The sequence below is a fragment of the Notechis scutatus genome, chromosome 11, assembly GCF_049901735.1.
Source record: "Notechis scutatus isolate UNSWTSFEM ecotype Mainland chromosome 11, rNotScu1.2, whole genome shotgun sequence".
Classification (NCBI taxonomy): Eukaryota; Metazoa; Chordata; class Lepidosauria; order Squamata; family Elapidae; genus Notechis; species Notechis scutatus.
Window position 1 is genome coordinate 5,461,373 of NC_142019.1, and position 21,663 is coordinate 5,483,035.

Sequence of the window (21,663 nt, forward strand, 5' to 3'; positions counted from 1 at the left end):
ATGGAAGGGTCTAAAGCCATCTAGCACAGGAACATCATTCCAAATTGGGGATCCTCCTTTGGGTCATCTCAGCAATGGACCAATCACTTTGGGAAGCCATCTCCTGGCCAACACCACCTGTCCCCAGCTACACCTGTGCGGCTTTCAGGACAGTACCTTCTCACTTCCAGGTGCCACCAGACTCTTACCTGTCTGTGTAAAGGCGGGGGGGAGTTGGGAGACAGATTAAGCCGTGAAACTTTTTCCCGCGGTGGAAACCTGGTTGGAAAGGTAAGTCATCGCGGAAAGCGCTCCGGAGGTTCGGTTGCGCGCACTTCGCGCCTCTTTCTGCGCGTCCGGGCGAGGGGGCGAGAGAGGGGGAGGGACGAGGAGCTGGACACGCCCTTCCTGGGTGCCACCGGGTCCCCCGAGCGCCCGGTGGCTTCTTCAGCGCACCTGTTGCCAGCTCGGCCAGCAGGGACACCTATCTGGGGCACCTGTCATGCTCTCGGGCCTCTGCACGGCGCTGGCGGGGCTGCTGCTCCTGCCGCTGCTGGGGAGGCTGGCGTGCTCTTATTTCTTCCAGGACTTGTGGTTCTTCTTGAAGCTGCTGGCCTTGGGGCGGCGGGCCAGGCAGGGCGCGACGCGGCGCCCTCCGCGCACCTTGCTGGAGGTGTTCCGGCAGCGAGCGCGCCGGGCGCCCGACAAGCCGCTGCTCCTCTTCCGAGACGAGGTCTACACCTATGAGCAGGTGGAGCGGCGCAGCAACCAGGTGGCGCGGGCTCTGCGGGAGCACGCCGGGCTCCGGCAGGGCGACGGCGTGGCCCTTTACCTGGGCAATCAGCCCGCCTACCTCTGGGTCTGGCTGGGCTGCGCCAAGCTGGGCTGCGCCCTGGCCTGCCTCAACTGCAACATCCGAGGACGGTCGCTGGTGCACAGCTTCCAAGCCAGCGGGGCCAAGGTCTTGCTGGCCGATCCAGGTGAGGAGCGGGTGTCCCTTCCCTTCTCCAGGGTTGGGTCTCCATCGGCCAAGCCTCAGCTAGGTGCGTGGTGAGGTTGAGGCTGTGGGAAAGGCTGGAGAGGACCTGGTGATGGAGAGACGTCTTTGGGGTTCCTAGCCAGCCCCCAATTCTGAGGGCTGGGAAAGAGGGTCAGGGGGGCCTCCTGTTCTCCGAGGCTTTTAAAGGCTTCTGGATCAGAGAATAAGAACTTCATGGCACCTTCTCCCATCCTTGCTGTCCGTGGTCCCAGAATTGTTCCAATAGAAAGGGGAATGTATTAAAGGGAGAACTTCCAAATCTACACCCCAACTTGGGATTTTCAGAATAGCAGAGTAACATAGTTGGAAGGGACCTTGGAGGTCTTCTAGTCCAACCGCTTGCTCAAGCAGAAGACCCTATACTATGGGTTGTCCAATCTCTTCTTGAAAATCTTCAGTGTTGGAGCACCCACAATTTCTGAAAGCAAGTCATTCCACCAATTAATTGTTCTAAGTGTCAGGACATTTCTCCTTAGTTCTAGGTTGCTTCTCTCCTTCTTGATGAATTTCCATTTCCTTGATTTAAAATCTGTGCAGCTTCATTGTCCACACCAATAGTTCAGATTAGGTGTTAAATTGAACTGAAAGACACAAGATTATGCCTGTATACACGTCACTGAACATTTGCACCAGTTTTCCTTTCTCATTACTTGATGCAACTATTTTTCCTCCTTCTGTTCTGCATGGGGATCAGCTAAGCAGAAAGACTAAGCAAAGGGATGTTGGACAGGGAACAAAGTAAATGCAGTTCATGAGACACACCTGGGATAACGCTGATTTAACCGTATTGATGTTATGTATTTAAAAGACTTATATAGCCACTTATCTGATTGTACCGCAATCCAGAAAAAAACGGGGCCCACAAAACAGGAACGAAAACACTAAAAAACTATAGAATCATTACATAAAATCTTGTGTTCCTCCCCCCAAAGGAAATACCTTACTACACCTTTATTGGATCCCAGCCTCACTCTACTCCAACGCTGGTGGGAAGTTCTAACTCTTCAAGGCCTTCCAAAATGGTAGGAAAGGGGGCTGCCAGATCTAAGGGGAAGATCGTTCTACAGGGCAGGGGCTGTTACAGAGAAGGCACGCCTTCCAGTTCTTGCTAGATCACATTTACAAAAAAGGGGCTTGGAATTCGCTCTACATGACCTAACAGGACAGGCAGATATCCTCAGGGAGAAGGCAGTCCAAGTAACAATTTGTCCACAGGCCATTTCAGGTTTTAAAAGTGCTTTGAAGTACAGGTTGAATGGAAGTTTCCAGACTTGAAGAATTTGTCCCTCGCCTTTAAAATTCCCAAGAAAGGCAAGCATAAAGCGAGTAGAACTTTATGCATCCTTCTCACCTGGAAGCCAGAAGGTTGGAAAAGAAAAATGCACGGAAAATGTGATTGCTTGGCCAGGTGCATCATTTGTTCAGTTTCTGAGAAGGACATGAATGCTCAGAGTTCTACCTGACAAACCGTAGAGTGATGCCGGACTATTTTAGAGGTAGATGTATAAATTGGGCAAAAAAATCTGACACTGGTTTTCAATCTGAATATGCAGTATAATTGGATTCAGGCTTCTGGTTCTGAAAATGGATATGATTCAGATGTCTGGATTACTTTGGAAAGAAATAGCACATTCAGAAGTATTTGAGTCCATCGGAATATTTTTGGAGGCACCTTATATTATTCAATGGTTCATATCCACTTGGCCAATTTGGAGGACTAATTCGATTCAGAGATTTTACTTTTGTCTATAGCTCATTTTGCAATTTTTAATAGAAAGAAAAGAGAGAGAGAGAGAAAGAGAGAGAAAAAGAGTGAGAGAAGAGGAAGGAAGGAAGGATGGAAGGAAGGAAGGAAGGAAGGAAGGAAGGAAGGAAGGAAGGAAGGAAGGAAGGAAGGAAGAAAGAAAGAAAGAAAGAAAGAAAGAAAGAAAGAAAGAAAGAAAGAAAGAAAGAAAGAAAGAAGAGTCTGATCAAATCACTTCTCTGTTATAAGACCATAGCTTTCTACGTTCCCATTGTCCTGTTATATGGGGAAAAAAGACTTTATTTGAGGCAGCTCCATTTTGCCACTAATTTAACTTACTATATCTCTGTCTAGAGGTTGAAAATAAGAATTAATTAATAAATCCTAGATTTATTTTGGACATCTGGGTCCAAGCTGCATGGTAACTCAGACTGCAATGAATAACCACATATACAACTCTTTTGTAGTAACCGGTTACCAGATATTTCCCAGCTACATTATTACAACAACATTCGTGCCAATGGCCATGTCATATTGGGGCTTATAGGAATTGTAATCCCAAAATCTGGAAGGCAGCAGATTACCCCTGATCTAGCCCACCACGGCACTCAAGATGAAACTTGCCCTTTTCTGCATATTTCATCAAATCAGAACCTGCAGGATTTGAGCAATGATACGTCTGCCTTGCCAACTCTTTATGCTGATTGATTTACGCAAGCTGCAGGGTATTATTAATGACTTATTCTCTTGATAAAGCTTTCCAAAAAGAGAACAATGCCACCGTGGCTCTTTTGGCAATGTTTCACGAGCCATAGAACAGAAGCGCAGAAATAATCCGCAGAATTATTTGTTCGTGTCATTATAGGAGTCTATTAAAAAAAAACAGTGCATGAAAGAACAAGGAAATTCCCTGGGATATTGAATCACTCTCACCTAGGAAATAGCTTAGCTCACTTAGAGATGGGTAGGGCGGGGGGAGCAAAGGAGCCCTCCCTCTCCAGAATGAACTGGCACACAAGGGCCCTTCCAGTACAAGGAAGACAAGGCGTTATGCAACGTCAACGGCTAATACTGCTCCAAACGTATTGTCAAAATAAGATAAGTTTATTGTCATTTTTTTTTTACTGTGAGCACACCGGCCCACATTCAAAATGAAATTCTGTTGCTTGTTCGTCAAGAGAAAGTATATATATATCTACCCAAACACATATATAACACACATATACAGATATTATACACGTACATAAATATATACCTGCACCAAACATATATAACAATCTTACACTGCTCAAGCATCACTTATGTGCCATGTCCTGGATAGAAGGAAATGAACGATCAATGATCTTTTCTGCCATCCTCACCACTCTCTGCATCACTTTCCTGTCTGAAGCAGTAATGCTTCCAAACCAGATAGTAATGCAATATGACAGGATGCTCTCAATTGTCCCTCTCTAAAAAGTGGTAAGGACAGGGGAAGAAAGATTACCAGATTAACAGAGTTGGAAAGGACCTAGTGGGTCATCTAATCCAACCCCACCCACCCACCCAAGCAGGAGACCCTGCCTATACCATTTCTGACAGAAGGCAGTCCAGTCTCTTCTTGAAAGCCTCCAGTGATGAAGCTCCCACAATTCTGAAGGCAACTTCTGTTCCATGGGTAGATTGTTCTCACTGTCAGAAAGTTTCTCCTTATTTCTAGGTTAAATCTCTCCTTGTTCAGTTTCCATCCATTATTCCTTGTCTGGCCTACAGGAGCTTTGGAGAATAGCTTGACCCCTTCTTCTCTGTGGCAGCCCTTCAAATATTGGAACACTACTATTATGTCTCCTCTGGTCTTTCTCTTCACTAGACTAGCCATGCCCAGTTCTTGCAACCGTTCTGTATATGTTTTAGCCTCCAGTCCCCTAATCATCCTGGTTGCTCTTCTCTGCACTCTTTCTAGAGTCACAACATCTTTGTTGAGATGTACCTTTATCATGTGATGCAGAAAATGTAGGCACTGCTGAGCCTGCTTCCGTGTCTCACTGTTGAGCGACCAAGCTAGCCTCCAAAACAATCCTTTCCCTGCTTCATAGCTTATCAGTTTATGGTAGTAGAGTATGTCTAGGGAACCAACCCGCTTTAATTGGGACGCCATATTCATAAGTCAATCTTCAACTTTTCTTTTATTCTGTTTGTTGCATGGCTGTCCTTCATCATCAGTGAGTATGGAGGGTACATTCCACCAACCCTGTGGCTGTAGGAAGAAACTGATGTTGAAGAACGTGTTGTTATTTAGCCAAATAACTTTGCAATAACAGTAACCGGCCTTAGAAGGATATTTAGTATAAAACATAATGGTGGATGGTGAATTTAATGGAATTGGCTGAGAGATGGTAAAACAGATGACTCCAGTTAAAGAAAAGACTTTGTTTGGGGTAGTGGTGAATATCTATAGCTCAGGTGTAGGATGAAGGTAGACGTTTGTTCTCCAAGCTTGTGGGTTGGTTTCCAAATGTTTCTTTACCCGGCTGGGTAACAACTTCAGCAGAATTTAGGGGGTGTCAGTGTCTGTGTTCTTCTGCTTCTAAGGGCTTCATGTGGTTGGTAGGTCTTGTGATGGGAGGTTACATCAGGTGAGGATCACGTGTGATGGCTGTTATGATAGGTCAGGTGTGGGTCATGTCCAGTGTGGGTCTTGTGATGGGGAGGTCACATCAAGTGAGGGTGATGTGCTGGTTGAGGGGGGTTGCGTGGGTTGGTCAAGGGTCAGTGCCGTTACTGGTTGGCTGTGCGGTTGATTTGAATTCTCAGGGGTTTGTAGGATAGCAATAGCACTTAGACTTATATACCATTTTATAGTGCTTCACAGCCCTCTCTAAGCAGTTTACAGAGTCAGCCTATTGCCCCCAACAATCTGGGTCCTCGTTTTACCCACCTCGGAAGGATGGATGGCTGATGAGATTTGAACTGCCAAATTGTAGGCAACTGGCTGCAGAAGTAGCTTGCAGTACTGCACTCTAACCACTGCGCCACAGAGGCTCCTGACATTGATGGTTGTAAGTCGATGTATCTGTTGATGTAATTGCTTGTGGAGTGCTAGGCAGTGATACTCACATGCACAGCAGGTGATAGCGTGGCCAATAATTCTTGTATTGCTGCTTTGTTTATACTTGGAAACTACTGTTGTTATAGACCAAAAGAAATGAAAATTTAATTTTGAGATTTGACAATTAGAAACTATTTATGAATACAGAAATACCGTGTCTTATTATTGATTTTAGATTAAGAGGTTAATATATTTTATACCTGTATCTGCACCAAAGAAAGTTAGCAGTTATTCTTCTATTTTCTCTTTCTCTTTTTTCTTTCTTTCTATTCTTTCTTTCTTTCTATTCGATTTATACTCCTGATATTACTCCTTTTAACATCACTTTTTCCTAATCACTTCTTTTTTTGCCTCTTTTGTATTTTACCCTTTGCAGAAACTTAATTTAAAAAATTAAAAGAAAAGAAAGGATTATTAGGAATTATCCTTGGGAAGTTCATGCCATTAACCATGCATGACTGAATAAACCACAGTTGGCTAGGCTTACAATTTGGTGCTAAGCTATATGCCACATTTTCAGCCAAATAGCTGAATTCACACATTGCAAAGCTAAATCCTCCACAAAACCCTCCAAAATGCCTTCCAGTGATCTGTCAATCCAGGCAGCATTTTTGATGACAGGACCATCTAAATGTCTGTGGAGACTCTCAATCATCCAGGTCATGGTTGTCCCAAAGGTGCTGATGACAGGAGTTGAAGAAGCTTTTTGGATGAGAAGCGAAATGTCTTCAAAGAAAAACCAGAAAGTCTAGTTGCCTCTTGAAAAAGCACCTTCAGGACAATCATCTTCAAACTTGACAGCTTTAAGACTTGTGGACCTCAACTCCCAGAATTCCCCCTCCATTCATGTTAGCTCAGAAATTCTGGGAGTTGGAAGTCCACAAGTCTTAAACTTGCCAAGTTTGAAGACCCTTGATCTAAAGTAAGAAAGCACAGGTGTGGATGAATCATCTCCCTGCTTCCTTCTTAACATGATAGCTTCTCTTCTTCTCTTCAAAGACTTAAAAGCATCCATTGAAGACATATTGCCCACCCTGAAGCAAGAAAATGTGCTTGTTTATTTCTTAAGTAGAACATCCGACACTGAAGGGGTGGACAGCTTCCTGGACAAGATAGATGCTGCTTCAGATGAATCTGTCCCAGTGTCTTGGAGATCAGATGTCACTTTCAAAAGCCCCGCCATGTACATTTATACCTCTGGAACTACAGGTAGAGTAAAAGAAAAGTCACTAAATTGGCTCCTTGTTGATGATGGAAGATAATTAACATATGTGGGAGAACATCATCTTACCTGAGAAGCAGGACTTGCAAGACAACTCTTGACACATTTTGAACATTGAATCCAATAAGTTAAATACTCCCAGATAAATTCATGTGTACTTGAGAAAGTACAGAAATACTGAAGATTGGATGGATGGTTATGATAGAGATAGATAGATAGATAGATAGATAGATAGATAGATAGATAGATAGATAGATAGATAGATAGATAGATAGACAGACAGACAGACAGACAGACATAGACTTATAGAGTTAGCTAGAGAGACAATATATAGATAGATAGAATGAAAGATATAAAGGTAGATACTAGAGATGATAGCTAGCTAGCTGGAGAGATAAAGAGATTGTAGATTGATTGGAGGGGGGGGGGGGGAGGGAGGATTTCTCTCAGACTTCCTAACTTTTTAGATTAGAATAGCTCCTTTCAAATGGTAAAATGCTTTTTCATGTATAAAGATTCTTTCAGAAATATACATACAAAGAAGATATACAACAGACGAGTCAAACCATCCCCAAATTAAATGATAAATATTGCAGTGCACAGATGCTACTGTATGACTCTCTAAAGGAAAGAGTCTGTTTACCTGCTTGGGAAGTCAACTAACCTTTTTTTCACATAGGTCTCCCCAAAGCAGCAATGATTACTCATCTCCGTATATTATTAGCTTGTGGTTTGATCACACTGAGCGGTGTCACTTCGGAGGACGTTATTTATACCACTCTGCCATTATATCACAGCTCTGCCCTCTTGCTTGGAGTAAATGGTTGCATCATGCAAGGTAAGAAGCCTAAATGAAATTTTTTAAAAAACATGTTTTAAATCAGGAAGATCTCTCTTGACAATCACATAGTCTTAAACACATTGTGGAAAAGCATTCAAAAGGTATTCTACTTTTATCTATCTGTTTCCAGGAACAAGCACTGGATGAATCTAGAAGCTTCTAGGAAGATTTTTAATGAATTATATGAAGCTATTTCATTGTGGGTTAGATATGGTCCAATTTGCCTCTTGGCACCCATTTTTACTCAAAAAGGAAGGAAGTTGTCAACCTGCTCCTCGTTTTACCTCCCTGTTAATTTTCCCTATAAATTCTACAGCCCAAAATCTAAGAAATACTGAAAGGTCATAAAAGGGTGGAAAACTCAACAACTATCTTGCTTAGTAGTGGAAATTTTAGGCTCAATTGTGGTCATAAGTCAAGGACTTACCCGTATATCCCCTTAGCTACTACTCTTTGTAGGGCAATTACTATCTTTCCATGTAGACCACCATTGTTTAATATCTCTGAAGTTCTTCTGTCAAAAATTTTGAGATCCATTGCCTTCGTGCCCCAAACTTACCCAATGGTTAGAGCTGGTCATCATTTGTCTCTCCACACAAAGTTTTGCCATCTTAGATTCTGTATTCAAAGCCTGGATGTGTTTAATCACGTAGTAGTGTCCCACAGCAACCATGAGCACCATTGCTGCAGACTCTTGTTCTACAACAGGATAGAATTGCTCAACGGATATTGAGTTGAATACAAACTGTAGAAGATGTTCGTTGTCTTCTATCATCCTTGGAGGTATCCACCCAAATAGACAACCAAGAAGGTGATGGATAGACTACTTTTCTTCAGCAGTAGGATTGAGAACATGTTAAATGTGTGGATAGATGCGTAATCTATTTCCCATTTTTCCCTTCATTCCCAGGTGCCACCCTAGTATTACGCTCAAAATTCTCTGCTTCTCAGTTTTGGGATGATTGTAGGAAATATAAGGTGACCGTCATACAGTACATTGGAGAGGTGCTTCGTTATTTATGCCATGTGCCCAAGGTAATCCTTCTTTGACCTCTTTCCTCTAATTGCTGTTGGATTCATCATCCCCGTTCACCAAATGGATTACTTCAACATGCAGAATAGGGGAAAGTGCAGTCTTTAGTGGTCTCTGAGCTTGGTTGTTTTCTTGCAGACGTTTCATCACCAAACTAGGTAACATTGTCAAAGCACTTCATTACCTAGTTTGATTGTGAAACGTCTGCAAGAAAACAAGCAAGCTCAGAGAGCATCAAGGACCCCACAGTTCAATCTGGAACTATGAATATTCTCTGCTATAAAGGAAGGTCTCTGGTGTCCTACTTTCCATCTCTCTTCTGATATTATTATATGTGTAAAAGGGTTAAGAGTGGAATATCCAAAGGGCACTCCCTATGGGACAGTGCATGCTAATTACCTTCAATATTGCTTTTAGTGGCTTTAGAAAGTTGTGTGTCTTTTGATGTAGACAGATAGATAATATGGAGGTTATAAATAGTGAGTTCTCTTCCTTTTTTAACTCTTCCTTGTGGTTCATGCCTCTCCCTGCTTTTTGCCAACTCCCTGATTTTTTGATGTTTGATGATGTTCAATCAATAAACATCAGTCCATTTTCTTTCTTTCTTTTTTTGCTAGCTGGAATGAAAGGAGTGTGACCTTGCCCTATAAGTACAACTGTTCCAACTAAAAGCAAAGAATTGAAAGCAAAGAATTCACTCAGCTCAAGACAATTGGGAGAAGCTGTTAATTCCAAATGAATAGAAGTTTATTTCTGTAAATATAAAGAGTGGAAATTTACATTTCTAAATATTTATATCGGCTCTAACCCCCTCATCTACAAACCAAACAGAAACAAATGGTTCATGAAACAATCTGAGAGATTGTGGAAGAATCTTTGGAGGTGTTTGTTTGATTTTAAAGAAGGCATAAAGCCACATAATGACTGGGGAGAAAGTGTCTGAAAGATTTTTTTTCCATGAAGACAGCAAGCCAAACAAATAATTTCCCTTGATCACTAAAAATTGATTTTTTCTAATTAGGCTTTAATTGTCTGAATTTAAGCCAGATAGCTTGGCATTTGTTGGCTCCTTGAGATAATCTAGACAAGAAGTGCAAACTGCGAGGGTTAACATTACATTTAGTACAAGTTTACATTAACAGAACAATTTTCCGATTGGATCTGAAACCAAATTGCAAGTCTGAAATTATTTTCCCCCTCCTTCTACTTTCTAGAAAACTCACTCACGCATCATCACAAAATCTCTAGAACCTAAAGCCTACAAACTTGAAATTTGGCACGTATGTTCTTCTTGGCTTCTAGGTGCTCACTAAGAAAGGATTTTTTGAAATGACCATCAGAGCATTAGCACTTCCTATATTATTATTATTAACACGCTTTGATGCTAAGGAGTTCTATTCCCCCTCCCCACCTGAAAAGAAATCTGTTCCAAATGCAAAACACAAGCAGAGGAGAGGAGTTTCAGTTTTAGTTACACAGCACCAAGCAGCTTTAGTACGGAACAGTTAAGCTAAGCCTGCCTAGGCTCCTTGCTGTCTCCTTCTTGCTCACACAGAAAATACTGTTTCAGTTTCCAAACAGCCTTCAACTCTCTCCCACACTGACAGGACACTAGCCAGATGAATATCAATGGATGCTGGTAGGCAGAGGCAGATTTTTTCCCCTTATTTTCCTCCCCAAAAACTAAGCCCAGCCACATCATTTTGTAGCGAAGCATGGGTATCCAGCTAGTATAAGATCAATAGACTGCCCTTTGGGCCAAATGGGTCCCAATACTGAAGATTTAACAAAGTTTTGTCCAGCATATTGTTAAAAGTACAATAGTTGCATAAGTCAAGGAAGTGTTCACAAGACTGAATAACACATATTTGTGATAATGATGGGATAATATGATCCAAGGAGACATTGAATGGTGGAAGGTGCTTAGCCTACAGGTGTTAAAAATCTGTACCACTAAATATTTTGTTATCTGGAAATTAAACCGGGAGGCATATTGCTCAATTTCTATTATAGTAACAGGAAAAACAGGATTATTATTTTTTTGCACTTTCAGAAGTATTCATGCATACTACTATTGTATGCAACATAGTAGTAATTGCTTGCCACCTCTGAATAAATGGATATGAATTTCTCAGGGCAGAGTTACACATAAGTGAACAATATATGTTGCACAGATGGTTATTTGCAGCCACAAATCTAAGCCATTTCAATCCGTATTTTCTCTCTCCCTGGCATAATTTTGCAGTGTGTTTCTTTTGTGGTTATATACACAGCCGGTTTTAATGGCAGCTGCTTTTATTTTTCTCTTAACACCCAAAAGGATTAATGAGAAACAAAAGGACAAATAGCAGATCCGGAGGTTGATAATAGTCTGTTTCCCCTAGAGAGAAACTTTACTAGGTGGAAAAATTAATCTCAGAGGTTCACAATCAGAGAAAAGAAGGGAGCGAAAGAAAGCTAAGAAGGAAAAAAAATGTCAAGCAAACCAAAAGATTCATCTCTTAAAAATATACCAGGTTATTTAGAATTAGCCACTTTTACCTGTTTGGGTAAACTAAATTAACTAAAACCAGACACAATTTTCAAGCTCTCAATGGTGTGTAAGAAAAGTGTCATGGAACCCATGAAGATACAAGAGTTCCCAGGTGCTTATACTCAACACCTTAATGCACATTTAGTGAAGTGTGCTTTGCTCCAAGCTTTGCGGCTGCACAGATGGAGTTAAAGCTTTTTCCTGATGGCATAGAAAGAAGATTCACTTCTAGTTCAACCATTTTGCATGCATTCATCAAGATTGTTAGAAGATAGATTGAATTAGATGTATGGATAATATTCAATGTACAATCATCTACTTTGGCTGTAGATTATCAAGTTATTCTTTTTTGTCTAGTTTACTGCTTCCCCACTTCGACAGCTTTCAGATGAAAGAGGGGGGGGAGAGGGAGGAGGGAGGGAGGGGGGAGGGAGGGGAGAGAGAGAGAGGGACTGACTGACTAAATCACTGTCCTGTTGTAAGATCACAGCTTTATACCTTCCCATTGCCCTATTATATGGAGAAAAGAGATTATCTAAGGAATCCCCCTTTTTTGCCACTAATTTAGCTTACTATATCTCTGACTAGAGACTGGAAAGAAGAATTAATCCTAGATTTATTTTGGACATCCAATGGGGTCATTGTTCTCTCTGAGTTGGCTTGTTGTTTCCTGGCAGATGTTTCATTACCCAACCAAGTTATCAGTCCTAGTACGGACGTTTCATTATCCAAACTAGGTATTTAGTATTTTAGTATTTATTTGATTTGTCAATCTCTTACAAGGTACAGGTATAAGAATAAACATAGTTTTGAATACATGGGATAGATACTTATAAGAAAAATAAAAAGAAACAATAGGACAGGGACAGTAGGCACGATTGGTGTGCTTATGCACAGGCCTCTTAGGAAGGGGGTGAGGTCAATAGTAGACAGTCTAAGGTTAAAGTTTTTGGGGTTTGGGGAAGAAACCACAGAGTCAGGTAGAGTATTCCAGACATTGACCACTCTGTTGCTGAAGTCATATTTTCGGTTTGGTGCGGTTAACCTTGAGTTTGTATCTATTGTGTGCTCTTGTATTGTTATGGTTGAAGCTGAAGTATTCATTTGCAGGTAGGACATTGCAATGTATGATTTTATATACTATATTTAGATCGGACTAGCGGTGGCGTAGTTCTAGGTTTTCAAGGTCTAGAGTTTCAAGTCTGGTGGCATAAGGTATTCTGCAACGAGTAGAGGAGTGGAGAACTCTTCTTGTGAAATATTTCTGGACTTTCTCAACTGTGTTAATATCAGATACATGATATAGGTTCCAGACAGATGAGCTGTATTCAAGTATAGGTCTAGCAAATGTTTTGTATGCTCTAGTTAGTAGTGTGAAGAAGAAGAACCAGAGAAGAAGCTACGAAGAATTAGATTAACAACTCTTAATGCCTTTTTGGCTATGTAGTTACAGTGGACTGTAGCACTTAGATCATTAGAGATGAGTACTCCAAGGTCCTTGACAGAGTTTGAATCCTCAACAAGGTCTTGACTATTTAGCTTGTATTTTATTTTCTGATTTTTTTTGCCAATATGTAAGACAGAGCATTTATTTGTTGAGATTTGAGGAGTAAGGACTCCTTATTAGCACTGATGATGTCACCCAGGGGTGGGAATTCAAATTTTTTAACAACCAGTTCTGTGGGCGTGGCTTGGTTGGTGGGTGTGGCTTGGTGGTCATGTGACTGGGTAGACGTGGCTTGGTGGTCATGTTATTGACTGGGCGTGGCCAACTCAACATCATTCACATCAAGGTACGCATCTCCTCGCCTGGCCTCTCATGACTGTGGGGATGCTGCAACAGTCGTAAGTGTGAAAAATGGTCATAAGTCACTTTTTTCAGTGCCATTGTAACTTTGAATGGTCACTCCACACAAGCAAAGTACTAGCAAAGGAGGGGAAAAAATTCCATAGATGTTCCTGAGACAGGAAGTCTAGTCCTGCCCAGAATGTAATAAGGGCTAACAGAGAGGCAGTTTCTGTAAGCAACACCAGAATGTTTCCTTTCTGCCTTCCTTACAGGATTAGGCCAGTAATTTCTTCTAACAACCTGTTCTCCGAACTGCTTAGAATGTTAACAACTGGTTCTAGCGAATAGGTACGAACTGGTAGAATCCCAGCCCTGATGTCACCTCGTTTGTGTCATGAAACATCTGAAAGAAAACAAGCCAGCTTAAAGAGCCCCAAGGAGCCCTCATGTCAACTCAGAGCTACAAATTTTCTCCTTTATTGGTAGTTCTAAATGAGCTGAGATCAATTCCAACAACTCTTAGCTATTCTTACCTTGGTCACTGCTGAAAATTCTGGGGGTTGAACTCAAGACGTCTGGAATTAGTCACACAGCTTGAGAAATATTGGGCTAGCTTCAACAGGACAACATATTCTCTTCCTAAGTAAAGGTTTGTTCCTTCTGGTAAATCAGTGTAGAATGCTTCTGTAACTATAAGACTGAAAGCACTTCGGTTTATTTGTTCTCTACCAAGAAACCTTTGACACTCTTCTGAAATTGTGATCTGTCTCTTTGTAGAAAGACAACGACCAGAACCACATGGTAAAACTTGCTGTGGGAAATGGCTTACGGGCTGATATTTGGAGGGAATTCATCAGGAGATTTGGAGGCATGCGCATTTTTGAGTTTTATGCGGCCACCGAAGCCAATGTTGGATTTGCTAATTACAGTGGAAAAATCGGAGCTGTGGGAAGATTGAATTACTTCCACAAGGTATGAAAAAGTAAAGATGTGTGTCCTTTTAATTTGTATTTGCCAATTGGGTTGTTTTTTTTCCTACTATCCATCAGTGGTCTACCCTGAACCTCCTTTGAAAACTAATTTGCATGGAGCTTTCCTAAAAATGTAATTATTGTAAATAGGTCTCAATTATACATCCACAATTAAATCAAAAACTGAAGAAGGGGATGAACTCTTTAGAGAATAATTCACATAAAAGGTATACATTGGGGGGCATTTTGATTTGGAACACTGAAGAACCTATATGTTTCCCTCCGTTCTATTAGCTATCTTATGCATCAGGTACATATAATTTTATGTATCAAGGAAGGATAGGACAGAGAGGTGAAGTTCAATTTCCTTGCTAAATTGGAGAAGAAAAAAATGGTACATATTTTTTTGCTCTTCCTGTTTCTTTTCTTTTATTTATTGATTTATTTTATTTATTTGAGGATCTCAGCCCCAGCTGAACACGGAGGTTAAAACTAGTTTTTCATTCCCAATTTTTTATATATGGAAACTTTCAAGCAACCAGTTAACAAATAAATTAAATATCTAAGTTGTTTATGCCCTCCTAACATTTCAAATTAGCTTGAGTTGACCCTGTGTCATATTTCTCCATGATTATGGGAATCCAAACCCAGTTCCTTACCTGTTGTAGATTAACGAGCCAAAACTAAGTATCCATAGCTTGTTGGACATTTCTAGTTCATTTTAGAAGTATATGTGCAACATTTCTAAATTGGTTAGAGGATTGGACAACAACAAACCAAGGATAATCCTGAAGGCCACTATCAAACCATGCATCCCTGTAGCAAGACAATAATAAATTGCAGTTAAACTAGTTTATTTGCCATCTTTAAAAAAAACTGCTTTATTCATTGATTCCATTTATATAATAAACTAAACCAAAATTGTATCTCAAACAGCATGTCAAAGCAATAATTGTTTCAGTTCCTTATCTTTATAGTGAGCAGAATTGGCAATAATATTTAAAGAGGGAAGGAGATTTTCTCGACATCAGATTTCCATTGTATATAATCTGTCTATATGAAATGAAAATGGATTCACATGTATTGATGCTGTACATATTGGCCCTATTTCTTAAATGGCAATTAAAAAAAAAAGATTGCAGCACTTAGACCTATCTGGAGGGACTGCAAATGTACAAAAAAAGCATTGGAATCTCTGTTTTAAACCCCTAATATGATCTTATGCTTTCCTTAGAAAATAGTACAATACGAGCTCATTAAGTATGATGTGGACAAAGATGAACCTGTCAGAGATGAAAATGGCTATTGCATAAAAGTTTCTAAAGGTATGTTTTGATATCTTTAATTGCCATTAAAATTCAGCACCAGATAACATGCTTCGAACTGTCTTTATGCTTTTAGGAAGAATCAATGCTCTATAGCCCTTTTGAAAAACCTGGCAAAATAGAGACTATTGTTGAAATATCCAGACTTTAAAAATCAAAAACATCGTTAGAAATATACAACAAAAGGAGTTCTGTAGTTCAGGGCTCAGTAATAGATTGGTACCATCATTTATAGTCTTATATAATAGAAACCTTCCTGTCAACTTCTGTGGAGTTTGGAGCAAAACTATTCATGTTACAACCAGCCAAAAATACTTACACGAGGTAAGAACTTAGATCTAAGATAGGGGTCTCCAAACTTGGCAATTTTTTGTAGATTTCAACTCCCATAATTCCCCAGCCAGCTGGTTGAGGAATTTGGGGAGTTGAAATCCACAAAGCTGCCAAATTTGGAGACCTCAAAGCAAAGCATCACTTGTGCCACCACACACCAAGGTTTTTACAATCTTGTACAAATAAGTCCTGGCAACAAGAAGCAAGTTCATGATGCACTTCAACATTTAGCTATGTTCAAGGAGATGCTTAAATATTTGGAGCTCCTGGCTGTCTCCTGATTTAAGTTGGTGCGGATCAGAGCTAAAAATAAAAATAGGATTACTTAGAAGTTATGGTCTATTCCCAAGTAGACCTTTACTCAAAAGGAGGTTTTTTAAAAATATGTATATCCAGAAGGTGTGCAAGTTTAAATCTCTTCTAGGATGTCTGCAAACCTGCTCAAAATCTTGAAGCAGAATTTCACTTGAAAATATTTCGTTTTGTACTGCAAGGTAGTGCAAATGCCACATGGAATATGTTAACTTTGGGGGCGGGAAGAAAAAGTTTGCTTTGGTATTAAAATAGACAGATGTGAGATATTCATTGTTGTTTCTATGCTTTTGTCAATTACAGAACTTTTGCAGGGAGGTCTACAATGCATTCAGGCAGGCAGTGTTACTCTTCAGCAGACTTTCTATGTCATTTTGTTTGAGTTTTGTGTTCCTCCTAGGTGAAGTGGGACTGTTAGTTTGCAAAATCACCCAGTTGGCTCCATTTAGCGGTTATGCAGGATCAAAGAGCCTGACAGAAAAGAAGAAGTTGAGAAATGTTTTTCAGAATGGTGATGTGTACTTCAACAGCGGAGACCTTTTAATGATTGATCGTGACAACTTTATTTATTTCCATGATCGAGTTGGAGATACATTCCGGTTTGTTTCTCTGTCTGTCTCTTTCTGTGACTCTCTCTCCCTCCCTCTCTCTCTTCCTCCCTCCCACCCTCTCTCTCCCTCTCTCCCCCCTCTCCCTCCCTCCATCCCCCTCTCCCTCCCTCCCTCCCCCCCTCTCTCTCCCTCCCACTCTCTCCCTCCCTCTCCCCTCTCTCCCTCCCTTCCTCTTCCGTCCCTCTCCTCTCCCCTCCCTCCCATCTCTCTCTCCCTCCCTCCTCTCTCTCCCCATCCCTCCCCTCTCTCCCTCCCTCCGCTCTCTCCCTCCCTCTCTCCCTCCCCTCTCTTCCCCTCCCCTCTCTCCCTCCTTCCTTCTCCCTCTCCCCTCACCCCTCTCTCCCTCTCTCCCCCTCTCCTCCCTCCATCCCCTCTCCCTCCCTCCACCCCTCTCTCTCCCTCCCACTCTCTCCTCCTCTCCCCCTCTCTCTCCCTCCCTTCCTCTTCCGTCCTCTCCCTCTCCCCCTCCCTCCCATCTCTCTCTCCCTCCCTCTCTCTCTCTCTCCCCATCCTCTCCCCTCTCTCCCTCCCTCCCGCTCTCTCCCTCCTCTCTCCCTCCCCTTCCTCCCTCCCCTCCCCTCCTCCCTCTCCTCCCCTCTCCCCTCTCCCTCTCTCTCCCTCCCTCTCCCTCTCTCTCTTTTGTCTTCCTGTCAGCAGGAAATAAGTATAGATAGATCGTTATATTTTGAAATGTGGCAGTTCTGTTTCAGCATTGAAATTGTAGTTTAATATTTAAGGAGTCAGTCGGTCAATTCCAGCATGCTGAAAGAAAACTATGAATTTGTAGTCAAATGGTCTAAGATACCATGTTGGAGGCTAAACATTAATATGGCACATGGCAACAACCTGTGATGGGACTCCAAAACTATGGTTTGGACTAGACTCCTTAGCAATAGCATCCTTTGAAGCTGCTCTCCAAGGTAGAACGAACCTTTCACAACCTGAGGCTGCATCTCTTCTGGCTTGAGTTGCATCTTCTGGATAGTTCATTGACTCCAAACCATGATTGATTTATCAGCCCTGGATTGATAGCCTTCTTCCACCCTGGTCCCCCGATACAATTCTTAGATTTGAGTTTCCCCCTCTAGCAGGCGCTTGGGACTCATTTATGACAATAGTGTCGCTGTACTCTGTGCTTTTTAAAATGAATTCTGTTCCCTTAGATGGAAAGGAGAAAATGTGGCCACGACAGAAGTTGCCGATATTTTAGGACTGATCAACTTTATTCAAGAGGTGAATGTGTATGGTGTATCTGTGCCAGGTATGGAGCAAAGATAGCATGTCTTCCAGGAGTAGAGGAAAGGAGGGAGGGAGGGAGGAAAAAGAGGGTGGGAAGGAAGGAAAGGAGGGAGGGAAGAAGGAAGAGGAGGAGAATGGATGGATGGATGGAGGGAGGGAGGGAGGGAGGGAGGGAGGGAGGAAGGAAGGAAGGAAGGAAAGGAGGGAGGGAGGGAGGAAAGAAAAGAGGGAAGGAAGGAAGGAAAGGAGGGAGGGAGGGAGGGAGGAAAAAGAAGGAAGGAAGGAAGGAAGGAAGGAAGGAAGGAAGGAAGGAAGGAAGGAAAAGAGGGTGGGAAGGAAGGAAAGGAGGGAGGGAAGAAGGAGAGGAGGGAATGGAGGGAGGGAGGGAGGGAGGAAGGAAGGAAGGAAAGGAGGGAGGGAGGGAGGAGGAAAGAAAAAGAGGGAAGGAAGGAAGGAAAGGAGGGAGGGAGGGAGGGAGGGAGGAAAGAAGGAAGGAAGGAAGGAAGGAAGGAAGGAAGGAAGGAAGGAAGGAAGGAAGGAAGGAAGGAAGGAAGGAAAAAGAGGGTGGGAAGGAAGGAAAGGAGGGAGGGAAGAAGGAAGAGGAGGAGAATGGAGGGAGGGAGGGAGGAAGGAAGGAAGGAAAGGAGGGAGGGAGGGAGGAAGGAAAGAAAAAAAGGGAAGGAAGGAAGGAAAGGAGGGAGGGAAGGAAGGAAAGGAAGGAGGGAAGAAGGCCAGACAGAATTGCAATTGTATCATTATGGATATCTTGACTTTTTTAAAACTCTATTCTATGAGAAGATTCTTGTTTTCTGGTCCATTTGCCTAAAATTTCCTCTTTGATTTTGAAAAAAAAAAACCCATTAAAGTTAATACAAATACCCAAAAAAATGAGTTTCGTAAGAGTGAAAAAAAGTTGAGAAAAGTCAATATGAATGGCAATTCTCTTGTAGGTCACGAAGGCCGAATAGGCATGGCATCCATACGCCTAGCAGATGGTTGTGAATTTAATGGGGAGATTCTCTACAAACATGTGACAGATTACTTGCCTCTTTACTCCAGACCTTATTTTGTGAGGATACAGGTAGGTCTTCTTCCATCTCTACCCATCTCTCAATTGGATAGGAAGTGCATTAGAGAACGAAAGCCATAATTTTCACGGATGGTGTTGCATCACATTGTTTGAAAGATCTCAGAACTTGCACATCCCCCATTGTGCTGTAATAAAGGTGGTCCTCAACTTACAACCAATTTGTTTGGTGACCATTTGATGTTTACAATAGCTAATCACTGGTGGCCAATGATTCCTCCAGGTGTCCTGGGATCAATCCTCTGAATTCCCAGCATCCATGCTAGACCAGTCTTTCTCCACCTCAACAACTTGAAGTGGTATGGACTTCAACTTCCAGAATTCTCCAGCCAGGATGCTGGCTGGAGGATTCTGGGCATTGAAATCCACCCATGTTGAAGTTGATGAGGATGCGCTAGATACTGTGCTAGATAGTTCAACTTCCAGCATGTCTGAAGGGTGCCATGTTCAAGGAGGCTTCCCAAGAGTCCTTTTCAGATGTCAAGAATAGCCTTTTGTTGAGCTTTGGCCTTGGGATTGTACTCTAATCAGCTTCATTTAACGATCCCATAATCCCTTATGGGAGTGTTTTAGTGGCCAGATGCCTTTCCTGTCACCAATACGGAGTTTTGTTCAGCAGATATATTCTTATTGTCCCAGAGAGAGAAATATCTGCCTGTGCCTAGGATCGAACTCACAGCCTCCTGATTGTGAGGCGAGAGCTCCACCTCTCGGCCACCGCAACACTCCTGGGATTATAGTCTAATGATGGGTTATTATTTAATTACTTGCATAACGGAGAAACAAAAATCCTTATGTTTAGAAAGGAAGAATAATTATTTTTAAAGACTTTTACGCAACTTAGCATTGCTTTGCTGTTTCTTCTTGTTTTAATAGGATGCTCTTGAGGTCACGGGAACATTTAAATACCGGAAGGTGCAGTTAGCACAAGAAGGCTTCAATCCGGCAGTTGTCAAGGATGCCTTATATTTTGGGGATGATAAAGAGAAGACATATGTACCCTTGACAGAAGACATCTACAACTCGATATGTAGCAGCAGATGGAAACTATAGTGCTTCTGAATGTGTTACTATCTTTTTTTTAAGTATGTTGTTAGATAATTTTAGCAAGTTATGAAAAAATTGATTTTCAGTCCAATTGCACATTTATGCCTAGATTTTGGAATGTCCATACCTTACTCATTTTGTCAATATTTTAGAGGAAGGGCTGATGACCTTGGAACAAAGCTGTTCTATCACCTCCGGACTGATCTGCTAATATAATTATATTCTACAAGTTTTGGAATCTTTAAAAGTTAATCATTTCTATAACCATACATCAGAGGCCTCCAGTCTTGGCCACTTTAAGCCTGGTGGACTTCAACTCCCAGCAAAGCTGGCTGGGGAATTCTGGGAGTTGAAGTCCTCCAGGCTTAAAGTGGCCAAAACTGGAGATCCCTGCCATAGACTGTTGAGGATGTCGGGATGGTTCCCATTTGGCCCTCTCGGATCCTGTGCAAAATGAGGACATTCCCATCCCCCAAGGTAATAACTAACTGGACCAACCATGTAACGTGACTGTTGTAGCAGATACTCTGAGCAACCACCAAACATTCCTTCATCTTATCATCTCGGAATCAGGGAGCCCTTTTTAAATATTAAGTCTTCTACTTCTGAAACGTATCATGTTTGCCAACTTCTTAACTCACCACATCCATGCATCCTCTGCCATGACAGAGTGTCTGTTTATTTGCTGTGAAAGCTGAAGATCTAGTCTAGGGAAGAGAAGGGCCAGAGGAGACATGATAGCAGTGTTCCAATATCTGAGGGGCTGCCACAGAGAGGAGAAAGGGGTCAAGCTATTTTCCAAGACACCTGAAGGCCAGACAAGGAGTAATGGATGGAAACTGAACAAGGAGACATTCAACCTGGCAATAAAGAGAAATGACCGGACAGTGACAACAATCAACCCATGCAACAGAAGTTGCCTTCAGAAGTTGTGGGAGCTTCATCCCTGGAGGCTTTCAAGAAGAGACTGGACAGAAATGGTGTAGGGTCTCCTGCTTGAACAAGGCTTTGGACTACTAGGTGACCTACAAGGTTCCTTCCAACTCTATTAATCTGAACTGAAATCGGAATCTCTGTGTAGGTCAGAAAGAGGTGAACTTTGTATATTAAGGGTCACTCTTTGTGTATCTCTAACCTCAACTTGCTCTCAGATGTTCCTATAAAAATGTTCTGCTGATTTTCATACCAGTGTGATCATAAGTAGTTTAATCAACACAATGCCCAATCTTCCATCACATAAATCTTTGCAATGTCTATTATGCTTGAACATCTCTTGTTCTTTCCATCCCGTTTTTTTTTTTTTTTTTTAGAAAAAGCTTGGGATGTCTGCAGTATGATTTTTTTAAAAAATTAGGATAGTGATGGTGGTGCAAAGTGCCTATGTTTTGTGTTTTTCATTTGCACTATTGTAGTTGCCATCTTCATTTTTTAAACCACACTCTTTGGATGCCCCTGTTGAAGGTTATAGTT

General features: G+C 41.8%; 1 protein-coding gene across 1 annotated transcript; it reads left to right on the forward strand.

Moving 5' to 3' along the window:
- Positions 1-481: 481 nt before the first annotated feature.
- Positions 482-21,624, forward strand: SLC27A2 (solute carrier family 27 member 2). The gene is made up of 10 exons (XM_026677150.2): positions 482-959; positions 6,850-7,059; positions 7,752-7,910; positions 8,824-8,948; positions 14,046-14,240; positions 15,474-15,564; positions 16,610-16,808; positions 17,984-18,081; positions 19,010-19,140; positions 20,023-21,624. The coding sequence occupies exons 1-10, from the start codon at positions 482-484 to the stop codon at positions 20,197-20,199; spliced, it is 1,863 nt and encodes a 620-aa protein (XP_026532935.1). The 3' UTR covers positions 20,200-21,624.
- The last annotated feature ends 39 nt before the right edge of the window (positions 21,625-21,663 follow it).